Source organism: Stegodyphus dumicola, chromosome 5 (genome assembly GCF_044657685.1).
Source record: "Stegodyphus dumicola isolate Sdum_Otavi_A_Nest chromosome 5, ASM4465768v1".
Classification (NCBI taxonomy): Eukaryota; Metazoa; Arthropoda; class Arachnida; order Araneae; family Eresidae; genus Stegodyphus; species Stegodyphus dumicola.
This window is the reverse complement of record NC_140772.1, coordinates 186,555,315-186,568,551: the sequence shown is the minus strand read 5'-3', so window position 1 is coordinate 186,568,551 and position 13,237 is coordinate 186,555,315. Positions and strand designations below refer to the sequence as shown.

Here is a 13,237-nt window from a genome sequence, read left to right as displayed (position 1 = left end):
ATCATATTACTGAAGGTAAATAAAGACAACATTCAAAGCATAGTGAGAATCGTAATCAGGAGTTGATGACTAACTTCTTAACTTATAATCTGCAAGCATCAGAAAGGTTTTCTGAAGATCTTGTCTGAGGAGATAGATAAAAAGCAAAAGAATTCCTTACTTCAAATAAAATTATGGAGATGTGTAAATAAGGGGAAGAGCACAAAATTTTGTAGAGAAGTAGTATCCTAATAAGGCTGTGGCAGTGTGAGTGATGAATCTGTTTTAGTGATAATTAAATATCACATTTCTGCAAAATGTTCAAAAGGAGGCAAAAGCAACTGTCATTGGATAATTCCTTATTAAAGTCGCACAGAAGAAAAAGTTTTTAGTAAGCCAACAGAAACAGAACTACTAGAATAATTTTAATAAATTAAAAACAACAGCCAACAGAACTACAATGATTCCATTAATTAGCTATGTTCTTTCTAAAGGTAAAGGAGAGGTTAATTTGTTTTATATGTTTTTACTGTAAATTTTGTATTAATTATTTTTATGTGAGTATTTTTGGGCCATTCAAGTTTCCATAACTTTTTATGATGAAATTTGCTTTGATATGTGAGAGCTTTGATGGATTACAAGCATGTTTCCAAAATGAAGTTTATATGTAATCCAAGGAACTACTGTATTTAAAAATGAACTTTGGATCAAATTATTCTGTTTAAAAATGATGTACACTTTTTTTTTTTTTTTTTTTTTTTTTTTTTTTATAAAATGCAGTAATCTCACATTCATCTATTCCATTGTATGCTTTTAAAACATTTTAATATATTTTATTCAAAAAATTTAAAAATAAGGTCTTTAAATATTGCTTCAGTTATGTAATAATTGTTTTTTAATATTTTCTTTTTAAAGATTCTTTTTGCTTTCCTTATTTTGAACTAGAAAAAGAAGTCATAAATCTTTTTCCAATGATGGCTTTTTCCTGTCATTGCTTAATGCCTCTCAACTGAAGGTATATCCAGTTGCTATGATTGGGATGCCTCCATAAGGATACCCATATCCTTATGTGGGTCAGAAGCTGTTTGAAAAGACTGAAACCTTCACAGGGGATGTCCTGGCATAAAGATGCCACAATCTCATTTGTTTCTGAATTAAAAAAATAAACTGTAGGGTGTATGTGTCTTTATGCTGGACCATCTTTTTGCAGTCCAATTTTCATCACAATTAGTGCTTAATTAATTAAATAGAGGATTAAATAAAACTTTGGAACCTATATACAAATTCACCTAACTTCCAAAAAAATGGGGCCATATTTATGCAAAATTAGCACTTTTGCAAAGTCCACGTTTTCCATAAATGTGCCAAAGATTAATTTTAGCTTCTGCTTAATTAATTAATCAATAGTACAGATGAGAACTTAAATAAAGTTGCTCACATCCTTATGAATGTTGCTTTTCTGAAGTTAGAAACTAATCTTCATAAGGGTGTGGCACCTTACTGTCAAAATATCCTTTTGCAGGTTTCAGTCGCATATAATGGTGTAACCAACTTAATAACAAGGCATCTTTATGAAGTGGTCTGTATCATAATGGTTAGCAAGATACCATAATTTAGGGCATTGCGAAAGACTTACATTTTTGTCCATTTTCTTTTTCAGTTTTTAACATGGAAAATAAGGAATAGAATAATAAAAGATCAGCTGTCCACCATTTCTTTTTTCTCTTTGGTCCAGAAATGTGAGGTCATGCATCTAAGAAAACAAACGAGCCTTTTTCAATAAACATTTTCTGCCACTTGTGAAACATCAGATTTTTCTCTTAAGAGTTTGCTTAAAATACCACCAAAAAGCAATTAAAGAAAAACTTCAAAGATTATACAACACAAATTCAAAAATGTTATAAGAAATGGATGGAAATTTGCACTTAACCCTAAGTTAAGTTTAGCAGTCAGTTTTGCAACTGGGATTGCTGCTAAACAAGGTGTTATTTTTAGATCATCATCATCAATCTCTAAGAGATGAATAATATTCAAAGTTGTAGGGCTTAAAAGTTGTAGGAACAAAATTTTCCTGCAGTTGAGGGGGGGGGGATCTAAGTAAAGTAAAATCTTTAATAACAACATCCAGCAATATCAAAATAATGACATTATTGAAAGTTTTAATTTAAGTTTGAAATTTAGGTCTAGGAGATAAAAATGTGCTATTGATCTAGCAACACTCTTGTACATAAAGTTGTGTCACATGTCAGAGGAACTTCACAGTGTGTCTTCCACTACCACAATCCTCACAATGTTCGGAATCCTTCTCACCTGCAATATTGAGACATTTTCATAAAATTATATACCTTAGTAAAGTAACTCGTTGATTGAAAACATACCTTTAACATAATATTTAAGAAAGCACATGATAACCCTTTTTTTAACATCCTGCATTTCAGTCAGACATTTTATTCTGCAAATTTCCCTCAGAAATCAATTATTAACTTTATTTTACATGAAATTGATATGCAATTAAAATAAAAACATTTTGAATTATTTTAGGCTTTATATCAAGCAGGTGTTGGGCAATGGGGTACTGATGAATCTGTATTCAATTCTATCCTTGTTGCAGAGAGTTTTCAACAGTTAGCCCATACTTTTTATGAATATCACCAACTGAGTGGCCATTCAGTAGCTAAAGCAATTGAAAAAGAAATGTCTGGTGATTTGAAAAAAGGAATGTTAGCAATAGGTAAGAAAAGAAAAAGACTTTACTCTGCTTCCCCCACTCCCTCTCAAAAAGTTGCTAATGTTAATGCTATAGAGTAGATGTAATATATTTGCTACTTCTAATATTATAAATAATTACTAAAATATATTCCTTTGAGCTATATTCCTTAAGATATCTTTGATTATTATTAGCAATTAAGAAAAATATTGCTAATTTTAATATGTTGACTGCCATGTGGGTTTATGAGAAAGTCTCCATCAGGCCATGCATGTTGCTGTAACGTGTGACATTGTTTCTGATCATAGCAAAATATAAGTATTTCTATATATTACCTTGTATATTATATATAGCATGTTTGCTTGTATTATGTAGTCAGAATAATATTGCCTCTAAAAAAAGTTATTTTGAACAAAACATTAGATGTGCTTGCAAATTATGCTACTAAAATAAAAGACTTTATATAGACCTATCAAAAGCACAAAAATGTGTTAAAAAAAAGGTTTGTCCAAATTGCTATAACCAATTTCGTATCTAGAATGTTTTGAAGCATTATATTGTAAATAATTTTTGTAATAAACCAAGTTTCTATATTTTTTTATAAAAATTTAATATCTTGGGAAATATCTTTCTGAAAACCTATACCTCATAGGTACTCAAACTCACTCAAATTACTTCATAGGTACTCAAATAAGTGGCCTTATCAAAACTTTTGCCATCACCCAAATAATGGGTGACAAGGCAGTTCACATGTTAAATGTTAAAAACAGTGAATTCATCTTAAACATAAGAATGAAATATTTTGAGAATCAAAGACATAAGACATTGCATAATTTGATAATAATGCATCTATATAGCCTTAGGGAAATTTCATGTATAATATAAGAGTAATTCCATAGTTTGTATGTAGAAAAATTATGAAATAATAATTTAATAGGACAACAATAAAATTCTTCAAAAATGCAATAAATCATATACCTAATTAAAGAAATTACTGAAGAAAGAGAATTCATTTGGAATTCTAATTTGTAATACAAAGTTGATATTGTATGAAAATTATTATTAGACCAGGGACTTCTAGTGGTGTCAATATCTTGGGAGGTTGATAAAGTTTTAAAGTGGCTCAGTGATGATCAGAGGGGTCAGAAGAGGAATATACAGCAGCTATTGATTAGTATAATTGAGATTCCATTGATTACAAAAAATTATTAATAAAACTGATAATTAACTTATTGAATCATATAAAATGAACATGAAGGAAAAAATGCACAGAAGTTATTTAACATACTTGTATTTTAAAAAGCAATGGTAGTTTTTTAACTAAACAATTTTTTATGCAATAAGTGCAATCAATATAAAGAAATAAATCACAGGGACACAAAATATTACCCTGTCTCTGAAAATATGATTACAAAATTTCATTAGGTATACTGTTATACTTAAGCTTCTGTGACACTGAAAATTTGCATGTGGCTTATAGAACCATTGAACTGCGATGCATTTGATCTTGGTATTCTGATGCAAGAAGGCTTGATTGTGTTGAGGGAGCACAAGTTTAATTCAAAACACATGGGCACACTGAGTTTTGGAATTTAGAAGCCATCCGAGAGAAATATCCCAAAATAAAAGTTATTAACAAACCAACATAATTGATTTTACCCTATTCTTACATAATGCAAACAGACTTTAGTCAAGTAAAAAAAAATTAATGATGTGAATTGCATCAGTGCATCAAGCTCATCCATCACATTAATTAAAATTGAACTTTTGTGCAATTAGAATTTTTATTTTGTTTCCAAAACTTATTTACATCCATAAAATTTAAATAATAATAAAATGGAAATCTAATAAACTTTTTCTTCAAAATTCTTGTTCACATTTTTAGTCTAATTGTTTTTGTGTGCCGTTATTTGTATTATGATTATGTTGCATACTTCATGCTATAGAAGACATTGTAAGGGGGTCGATACAAGAAAAGGGTTGGGAATCTCTGCTCAAAATGAGTGGATAGCTTAGTCATTTAGCAGCAAATACAAAGTGTATTTTCTTAAAATTGCTTTTTATTTTATTGTTTTTCTGAAATTAAGTGACTTTAGACTTTTTAGTTGTTTACTTTTTCTTTTGTTCTATAAATAACTATGATTTTATAAAATCATTTCATTTTCTTCCATAAATAGACATTTAACTTACAGTGTAAAAATTTTAGTAATAATACATGTATAAAAATATCTAATTTTTGAAATATTGAAATATGTTTATGTATGCAATAAAAGTGCTATGTATGTAGTTAGCTATACCATTTTTTGTTTTCATTTTTCCTTCTCTTTTTACTTTTTAGTGCAGAGTGTTGAAAATCGTCCATTCTATTTTGCAGAAAAATTATATAAAGCTATGAAGGTGGTAATGAATATATTTGCTGTATATGTTTGTCAAATGTAGTTTATATGGATTTTAGAAATGTATTAGTAAAAAGCAGATTGCTAGTAAGTAACTCTTTTAATTATTATTATTTCATTAGGGTCTTGGTACAGATGATAGAACTCTTATACGTGTAGTAGTATCCCGTTGTGAGATAGACATGGTTCAGATCAAAGCAGAGTATGAACGAAATTATGGGAAACCTTTAGCAGATGCAATTGCTGTAAGTTATTAATTTCTGTATAAACTTATGATTTTTGTTTGGGGGTCAAGCATTTACAGTTATTAAAAATTACAAATATATTTTAATTGAATAATTTTCATGAAGTGTAGTTTGTAATTAATAATTTTTAAAACGTACTGAATGCAAAATTTTTTTATAACTCGCTAATCTTTTAATATATTAGCTTGCTAATGTTTTAGTATATTTAGAATATAAAAAATATTACTTATTGTAATAATAACAAATAACTTCTTTGTATTAAAAATGAAATGGAATTTTTAGAATTTGCATTATACAGTGCCTTTTCATATGTGACTATATTAATATATCAGGCATTGAGCTAAAATTTTATATCATATTGGATATGTTTTTCATATAAGCTTTGTAACTAAATATGTAAACAATAACACTTATGCCATATAACACAAGATATGTAAGCAGGCAATAGCTGAAGAAACATAATGGATCATATCTTTGTGTTAAACTTCTGTACATGGTGAATCTGAACAAGGGGGCAAAACTTTACGGGGTTGATAGAATGCAGCTATGCAATCAATATTCGCCATAGAATTTATAGTCGGAACACAAATGATAAAAAGTTTGAGTAAATTTTTTTATGAATGAAACATTTATAAAAGTTCAATGAAATATTTAAAGAATTAACACAAGAATGAGAGGAGATACTTCAGAAAACATTTTCTGAACAGGAATGTAATTGATGTACATGTTCAAAGAAATTGTTAAAAAGACCTTTCGTCATCTGTAATGCAGGCTTCACACTTGCGCGATAGGGACTGACGCACATTCGCAAAGACACGAGGCATTTCCCGAGTATCCCCACAACAACAGTGAACTTAGCAACCAGATACATATTTGTTTCAAGGGGCATTCATAGATTAGGCTTTTCATATGACCCCACAGAAAAAAGTCCAAACATGAGAGATCTGGTGATCTTGGTGGCCAAGTTATGTGACCACTTTGACCAATCCATCACCCTAGAAATTTTGTTGTTCGTATAATCAGCCATTATCTCAGCAATCTATGGTAGATGCACCCAATGGCATTTTCTTGGCATGCACCCTTTGGCATGAACCCTTTTTATACCATTTGCAATGCTAACCTAGCAGATCACCGTTTGCGTTGTGCCCAGACTTTATATAACGAATATTGTTTGTATAGCTGCGTTGTATCACCCTATAAAGTTTTGCCCCTTGTTCAGATTCACCCTGTATATCATTAGAAGTATTCCAAATTAGAGCAAAATTTCTTAAGTTCATGAACTTTCAAACATTTTTTGAAAATATTCTTTTATTAAAAATGTTTCTAATTTTAACATTCTTATTTTTGTGGAAGCAATGTGTGAAATTCTAGCCGAGATCAGAACTTTTGACTTATTTGTAGATTTGTAATTTTGTTTTCATCATTGGTATTATATGAAGTTATGCAGATTATCGGATCTTTATTTCTGATTGCACTGCCATTGTTGCTGTATTACTGTCTTGCACATTTTAAAGCATTGTTATTATTCATAATATTGTTTAAACATAATGGTTAAAAAATTACAATTAGCATCAATTTGTCAAAATTAATTTTTAAATGCAATTGAAAATTAATGTTTTCAGCAAGTATGTATAACAGTTTAACATTTGGTTAAATTAAAAGTGACTACACTAAAGCATGAACATCATATGCACAATCGAAGATTTATTAATAAAGCTTTTTGAAAACATTTAATTAGCATAAGAAATACCTTATGTACTTACAGATTGTATATAGCTTAATACAGAGCTGTTACTTCAATACAGGTAAATACATAATGTGCTCTTAAATGTAATCATTCCAGTTTCTAGTATTAGACAAACTCTGGTAGAAACATTTGATAACTGGGCATATATGTTGAGGAATGTAATGCAGTTATAGTTTGCCTAATTCATTTTCCACCGACAAAGTGCATATCAGTCATCTCCACATCAGCTGTGCATCCTTCTTGTGCAAAATCTGCTGCTCAAATGGGAATAGAAATAAGAAACAAAAATAATGGCAGTGCTTTGTAATGCCGTCAAGTTAACATTTCTGTTTCCTGTTCTAATGTGATTTCTTGAGATATGACAGATTTGCTTTTAAAGTTAAATCATTTTATATGTATACATAATAGAATTAAGTTAAAAAAGCCGGTACTTTTCCGTTTCGCCGGCGCAAATCTTGCCAAGCAGAATTTATTGGCGACAACATACAGTATACACATAAAAAATATTTAAAAAATGTTAGTTCTAAGAATTCTTTTTTTGAAGGCATAAACATTTTAATATCGCTTAAAATTTTATAAAAAGCCAATAAATAAAGACAATAAATTTCTAAAAAGACATCAATTTAAGAATTTACTATGCTTTCATGGTTCAACATTCTGATTCGCCCGTTCATATCACGTGACCCCAAGCGATCTCATCTCACGTAAACTACTCTACAAAAATCTAATGCTCTCAGCAATTATCTACATTAATTTCAAGTTAAATCTAAATTTGGAAATCAAGTTTAAATGCAAGAAATATTTCAATTCGTACGAATAGCTTACTCAGAAATTATGTAAAACTGCAGTGCTTTACTTCGCTAATGCATTCTCATTAGAATTGATGAATTTAACCCTTGACTTTACCTTTTCTATATTTTCGGCTTCGGGTAAGTGCTGTGATTGCATCCTAATTGACTTAATTACCGAAAATGGCCTTAGACATAAAACTGAACTATCTGATAAAAATTCTATGTAATTATATGCCAGTATTGAAAGAAACAATCAATCTGATAAGAAAAAGCTGCGACTTGTTTTCAAAATGAGGCGTAAAAGGTTACCAGCGAAAATATTCCGTTTGGCATCGGTTGTATCATTATTGGCAACTTTATCGCTTGCGCCGGCAAAACGGAAAAGTACCAAAAAGCCTTCCCTTGTTGGTATGGTGATTGGTAAAGCTAGCTAGTCATATTATTGGATTCAAGTTTGAATCTTAGGTACAGACATTTGTAATTTTCTATCCCTCTGCCATGTAGGTGTAATGATAGTAACCCTATCTGCTGCTCCTTAGGGAATGTTCTCGGTGATGAGATAGCTAAATGACCAGTAGGTTTGACCATATCCAATGAATGCTTAATTAGTAAGTGTCTTACTGTTAGATTAGAAGGGAAAAAAAGTTCTGTTAAGAAGTTTTTAAAAACTGTAAGGTTAGGAACTTTTTAAGTGGGAAAGCTTATTAAAAGATAATAAGCTTAGTAGGATAGTTAGTGAGTAATTGAAAAATTACCAAAGGCATACAAAGAATCAGTTTAAAAATTTGTATTGCTGTCTCTATTAAATTTTTAATATAAATCTATATTTTGGTAAAACTAACTTGTAAGACTTTTTGACATGCAGTGTGTTAATGTAATATAATTCTAGCAGTTTTCTGGTTGTGCTGTATTCAATAGATGTATGCAGATAGTAATATACTTTAATATGTATGTAATGATGGACCGGTTTGGCCAATTAACTGACATAATTAGCATGGAGAATTTCAGGCTGGATCCAGTATATCAACTGAAAACCAAGTATATTATTTTGAAATTTCCATTTACCAGTTATTTGGGTACAAAAAACATCACAGCATATATCAGTAGCTCAATAGCATAAGAAACTGCTTATTTGATTTAAACTTCAGATTTTTTGTTTTTAAAGGAATAAAACTTCTAATATAAAATTTCTCAATATGTATTTTTAAAAACTATTTAAACTAAATTGGTAAAAAGTTTCATAAATTTATATACTCATGGTCTTATAGAATTGCAGTTCTTGGATGAGAAATTTAATAAATAGGAGTTTCAAATTTGACAAAAATTTATATATATACAGGACAAATCCGTAATCCGGACGTCCATTATCCGGAATGATCTATAATCCGGACCACAAAGCCGCAAACTTTTTTTTGGTATGTTTTACGCATGCACGTTGGGAGAATGAGTCTCCAGATACATTAAAAAATGCTTGGCATAGTTTATGGCCAGCTGCCATATTTCATGGTGAGGACGATGAAGGCGATAGCTGCGAATTTGAAGGTTTTCGGACATCGCAAACTAAAGGTGAAATTTTCCAGTTACTGGATTTTGTAAAGAAATGTGGAGAAGAGGTAATAAATGAAGATGATATAACAGAAGTTTTTCATTGCAACACAATGTCCCAATCATCAATCAATTAACGGATGGCAAAATCTGTTGTATGGTTCTAGATCCAGAAAATACCACTTCTGATAGTGAAGAAAATGACAGAGAGGTTATTGAAAACGAAAAAATTTCAATTGACAAGTTAGTCGGTATTCTCGACACAGCAAGTACGGGACTTGAACTGTGGAACTTTGTAACTGAACAAGAAATTATGTCTGTTTATAGAATAATAATAAAAAAAATATATTAGGGGGCGAAAAAAACGAAGCAACTTAAACAACTTACATTGAAAGAAATGTTTAATAAAGTAAACAAATAAATATTAAGCTTTTTTTTGTAAATTTTGATACCCTTTAGATCATAATTGCTCTTTATTTCATATTTTTAATTGTATAATTTCTGCACGCCATCTTACCAGATTTAAAATTGATGATCTATAATCCGGAATCGCCGAAGTCCATATATATATATATATATATATATATATATATATATATATATATATATATTGACTATTTTGTAACTTTTAAAATTAGACTTCATGAGGCAAAAACTTTTTGTATGGGCTTTGTTGGGTGTATTCATATACATATATGCATATGATGATTTAAATGTTGATGACATTAGTGCAGTTGTAGCAGTATGAACACCTTTTTATTCTTGATATATTTTTCACAGGGATATGGCTTAAGTTGGCACAAAAGATGAACTTTCACTGAATAATTATATCAATACTTTTTACATTTTGCTTTAAAACAGCAGACATTTTAACTTTCTTGCTGCCACTGAGAAATCTGACTGCTTTTTGGATGGCCCTGGGTTCAAATCCTGGAGAAAGTGTGGATATTTGTTAGTGTCTGTATGACAAAGGGTCACTCAAAATACTTAATGAGATGAAAGTCCTTTGAAGAAGTTTATGGTAGAGGAAGATGGGTGAGAGACCCTTAGACCGCCTCCCAAGGTGCTCTCCCTCAAAATCGGGACGATACTGCATTGTTAGTGCAGTGCGACTACTTGTATGATTATGACCAACAGTGAATTTTTGGTGTCCTCCCACTTCTACCTGTACCTGCCACTAAGAAATATGATTTCTGTTTCGCTCATATATCATAATTTGAAAGATCATTAATAATGCTATGTGATTAGAAAAATTCACTAACTTCTAATGCTAGTGTTTTATTTGTTCTTTATTCTGTTGGGAAAAAGAATAGCTGTGACGATTTTATATGCAAGAGTAGATGCATCTATAGATATCTGTGTATAAGAGATTGTTTCACTGGGAATGTAACCATTATGTCTAAAGTTAATTACATTGTCATTTTACAGGATGATACATCTGGTGATTACCGAAGAGTTTTGGTTGCCCTGGTCAATGGAATCTAAGTGTATTTTTCTTACTTATACTGCAAATCCATGTAAAAGCATTTATGTAAACTTAGGTGCAAGTCTATGTCATTTTTCGATATGCTTTCTGTTTTTTGTAGCCTTTTTTACAGTGATCTGAGAAGCAGTTGTCAAAATGTACCAGAAGTTGGAATTCAACAAAACTTAAGATTTTATCTTTGCTAGTTTTAAAGCAACATTATATTAAAAGGTACAATGAAACCTTGGTTCATGAATATAATTTATTCCTAAAGCCCATTTGGCATCCAAAAGTTTCATAAACCAACACTATTTTTCCAGTAGGAATTCATGTAAAATGGATTAATCTGTTCCTCACATATGATTGCTCATTTAAAATTTTACAACAGGTCTTTGAAATTATTAAATATAAGGGAAAAAAGGTAAATATAATCTTAAATAATTAAAACTTAAATTTTTTTTGTACCTGTATAAAGGAGAGTGGATAACATACATGCTGAGCGAGGAAGAAGATATGCTATTGTTTGAATGAGGATGCCCTTCTCATAAAAAATCAGAGAATAGTAATGTCTTTCTGGAATATTTTTTTCTTTTCTTTGCCTCTTAATACAACCCAGCTTGCAGTCTTACAGAGTTTCTATTTACCTTAAAATTTATCCAATGTGAATTATTGTTTACATTTTAAAATGTTTCTTAAGTGATACATGATATTATCACTAAAAATAACTCTGAAGCTTATTACTGCTTTAACAGGGTGATATCGTTATATGAAAACTTTGAACGTTACCCCATATTGTACAGAATTTGTGGATTAAAGAATTAGCATCATCTTATCATCCTTCCTCTGAAGACATTTGCTCCACAATTGCCTTATGTTGCTTCTTCTAAAATTGTTAGTTCTTTCTTGTTGAACTCTTTTTTTTTTTTTACGATCCTATAGTACAAAGTCTTCATCGTTAACTCCCAATCCCTTGGTTTTGCCTAAAGACACAATTTCATAAATAATAAAGAAATCCTCAAAGTCTTATCCTGCAGCACAATTTGGCCATAATTTCCTTCAGGCTGAATTCATGGTGCTGTCAGTCACTTGCTGCAAGACTTGAGAGCTAAAACTGAAAAGTATTAGAATGATGCTTCCAGAAATCCTTGAATGCTAATTCTGTGTCACAGATTATTTCCAAACACCTTTAAAAATTACTGTTGCTTGCTTCACTATTCATAATTTAAGACACTGTTCATAACATGAGACTTTTGTTTATTTAATTTGTTCGTGATCTGAGGTTCCATTGCATATCTTTATTAAACATGAATCAAAGTGCTTATAGCAGACTCTGTTCTGAACATATTTTGTGAAGCACTTTTAGAACTTTACTATTATCCTGATGAATATAAATTGTATGCAGTATTTTTTAACCAAAATAAATAAAGAGTATATTGATCCCTTTGTTTCAAAAAAGCCATAATTTTATTTTTTGAATTTTAATTTTATGAAAAGAGTTATTGCCTTATGTGTTTTTTTTTTAACTTTCAAATTTTATTTTTTATATATGAGCTTATTTGTTAGCCTTAAATCTTTTAGTGTATGTATATTTTAATGTTTTCATGAAGTATTTCCAGTTTGTTACTATATAGATTTTGTTATATATGCCATAAGTACTGTAAATTTTTTTATAAATTACTATTGATATGAAGATTTTTGTTGGCTTTTTCACAATCTGAAAAGTGATTTTTCAGATGTTTTTCTTTCCCTTAAGCAAGATTTCCAGAATTGAATGTAATAAAATAATATTAAATGTTTATTTTATTGGAGGCAAATATCAATGTTGTTATTTTTAGATATCTGTTGCAAGTTAAATTATAAGAATGCTTGCATGTTTATATCTTTATAACTTAAATAACTAGTTTAAATTTTTTTCTGTACTTAACTTTTTTTTTAACCAGGGAATTCTGAATCGTCAAAGATTATTTTAGAAATTTCTTTTTGTTAAAAAATAATACTAGAATTCTAAATTTCTATTGAGCTTTTTTTTTTTTTTTTTTTTTTTTTTTTTTTTTTTTTTTTTTCTAAAAGCATGTAATTTATAATATTTTAGTAATTAATTTTTTGTTAAATCTAAATTTCTATTGAGCATTGTTTTTTTTTCAAACCCTGTAATTAATTTATAATATTTCAGTAATTAAATATGTTTTACCTTTAAGTATGTAATCATTTTGCATTTTTCAAGTCAAAATGAAATTTTATTTTGTATGCTTTTGTGTTAAGAGATTTCTTTGAAGTGATTGACCATCTCATGTATTGCTATCAGTGTTTTTTTTTGTGGGGGGGGGGGATACATGTTTCTAAATAAATAAATTTTACTCTG

General features: G+C 29.6%; 1 protein-coding gene across 3 annotated transcripts in view; it reads left to right on the top strand.

Moving 5' to 3' along the window:
- Positions 1-13,237, top strand: part of LOC118205388 (annexin-B12-like) — a 51,435-nt gene extending 38,198 nt beyond the window's left edge. For 2 of the 3 annotated variants that reach the window (XM_085817457.1, XM_085817458.1), the window contains exons 10-13: positions 2,521-2,710; positions 5,025-5,086; positions 5,205-5,327; positions 10,839-13,237. In XM_085817457.1, the coding sequence (XP_085673583.1) occupies positions 2,521-2,710; positions 5,025-5,086; positions 5,205-5,327; positions 10,839-10,895 (432 nt within the window). In that variant the 3' untranslated portion in view covers positions 10,896-13,237. The remainder of the gene's footprint in view (positions 1-2,520; positions 2,711-5,024; positions 5,087-5,204; positions 5,328-10,838) is intronic. The other variant, XM_085817459.1, reaches the window with a different exon arrangement.